The sequence below is a fragment of the Galeopterus variegatus genome, unplaced genomic scaffold, assembly GCF_000696425.1.
Source record: "Galeopterus variegatus unplaced genomic scaffold, G_variegatus-3.0.2 Scaffold4463, whole genome shotgun sequence".
Taxonomy (NCBI): Eukaryota; Metazoa; Chordata; class Mammalia; order Dermoptera; family Cynocephalidae; genus Galeopterus; species Galeopterus variegatus.
Window position 1 is genome coordinate 149469 of NW_007730574.1, and position 1883 is coordinate 151351.

General features: G+C 59.0%; 1 protein-coding gene across 1 annotated transcript in view; it reads right to left on the bottom strand.

Moving 5' to 3' along the window:
* The window catches only part of SORBS3 (sorbin and SH3 domain containing 3), a 20879-nt gene that overhangs the window by 9483 nt on the left and 9513 nt on the right, over positions 1-1883 (bottom strand). The window contains exons 7-10 of the mRNA XM_008587603.1: positions 1530-1620; positions 1234-1320; positions 1079-1132; positions 160-292 (exon numbers count right to left, since the gene is read on the bottom strand). Of these exons, the coding sequence (XP_008585825.1) occupies positions 160-292; positions 1079-1132; positions 1234-1320; positions 1530-1620 (365 nt within the window). The remainder of the gene's footprint in view (positions 1-159; positions 293-1078; positions 1133-1233; positions 1321-1529; positions 1621-1883) is intronic.

Below are 1883 nucleotides of genomic sequence, written 5' to 3' on the forward strand. Positions count from 1 at the left end.
AGGCGGGGTCGGGGAGCCCCGGGCGCCCGGCCGTCAGGCTGACGTGGAGTCGGCCTGGAAGGCTCCCCAGGGGTCACTTGGAGAAGTCACCGCCCCGCGTGTTGCGGAGGAGGGGGCGGACAGGCAGGGCTGAAGTCTGCCCAAGGTCGCCGCAGCCCAGCTGCTGAGGCTCGGGGTCCAGCCCCGGACCCTGGGAGGCGGGTACCTTGGGGGACGGCAGCCGGGTCTCAATCGCCCGCAGGTCCTTGTCCAGCTCGGCGCTCAGCTTGGCCAATTCTCTCTCCAGCAGGACCTGGGGGTGGGCAGAGGCTTGGGCAGTGCGGGGCCGAGAGGGGGTAGGGAGTGGTCACAGTCGGACGTGAGCAGCAGGACAGGCACACCGTGCTTGGGTAGAGGGCGGGCCTCAGATCACGCATGGGACAGGACGGCTCCCTGCCTGTGGCCCAGCAGGGAGGTGTGGCTCAGGAAGGGCATCCCTGCCACCGCCTCTCACCGACCCTTCCCTCCGGACCCAGCTCACCCCCTGCACTCCCATGACAGCCTTTCCTCCCATTTTCTGTCATGTCACTTCTCTGTTCAAGAGCCTACAGGGCTCCCGTTTTCCCTCCCATTGTCTTCTGTGGCCTCCAAGCCTGGCTTCACGGTTCCTACCCAGGCCGCCCACCCCGCATCCCAGTGGCCCGAGTGTGACACACCCACGCCCGGCTCCTCCCCGCTGCTCCCCCAGCTCTGCCATGTGTCTTGTCCCCCAGAGCGCCCCTCTCTCTTTAGAGCCCAGCTCCACTTCCACGAATACTTCCTGAGAATTCCAGTCTACACGGACCACTCCCTTCTCTGCTCCTGCTTTAGTCAACACATATTTATTCAACACGTGATTATTGAGCACCTACTGTATGCCAGGCACTGTCCAGATGCTGGGAATACAGAAGTAGACCTAATGGGACTGGAAAGGGTCAGAGCTTTTGGTCCACGGCCTTTGCCCATGGTCACCAGGGCCCATGCAGCCCAGAATCTTCCTCATTCATCCCCAACATTGCTGTTCTCTGCCCCACAACACGGCCTACCCTGCAGCACTCACCTCGATGGGCTGGGAGGGCTTCTCAACAGGGTCGTCCACCAGCGGTTTTTTGGGCTGAAGGGTGGAAAGGGTGTATCAGAGGGGGTGAACTCGCTTTCCAAAATGCACCAGCTGAGGGGGTGCATCGACTCCCAGAGGATAAGACCAACACTTACCCTCTGCCCAGTCTCTAGTTCTTGCAGAAACTGGTTCCAGGACTCTTCTGTCCAGACATTGTCTACTTTCTCTCTGCGTCTGGGCACCTGCATGGAGGTGGGTGGGCATCACCTTGAATAGAGGGTGACACTGGCCAGACTCAAAAGGCAGCTTTCAGGTCTCTGCCCTACCCCCATGCCCACCAGTGCCCTCCTAAGGATTCAAGCTGAAAGGGCTTTATCTGGGCTGGTTAGTAGAGGGGCTTGGCCACAGAGCATGAAGCTGGGGACAGTGGAGAGCATGCTTGGTGGGCTACCTGATTTGGGGGCTGGGGCATAGAGGATGATGCTCCAGGATTATAGTTCAAGGTGCTTCTAGGTAACGCTTCAGAGTGGTCCCAGCTTCTCCTGAAGAAAGAGAAGGCCATCTCTTCAGTTTCTTTTATGGAAACTGAGGCATAAGTGAAAACACAGGCCTTGCCCCCATCCCTGCTGAGGGGCCTGCTCTGCTTCTGACTGCCCCTGCCCCTTATGAAGAAGCAGTGTTAAACAGTGGAAAGTGTGTGAGCTCCAAGTTCAAGTCCCAGCCCACCACTTAGTGGCTATGTGACCTTCTGGCAAGTTCGTGAACTCTCTGAGCCTCAGGCTCAGGACCTATAAAATGGAACATG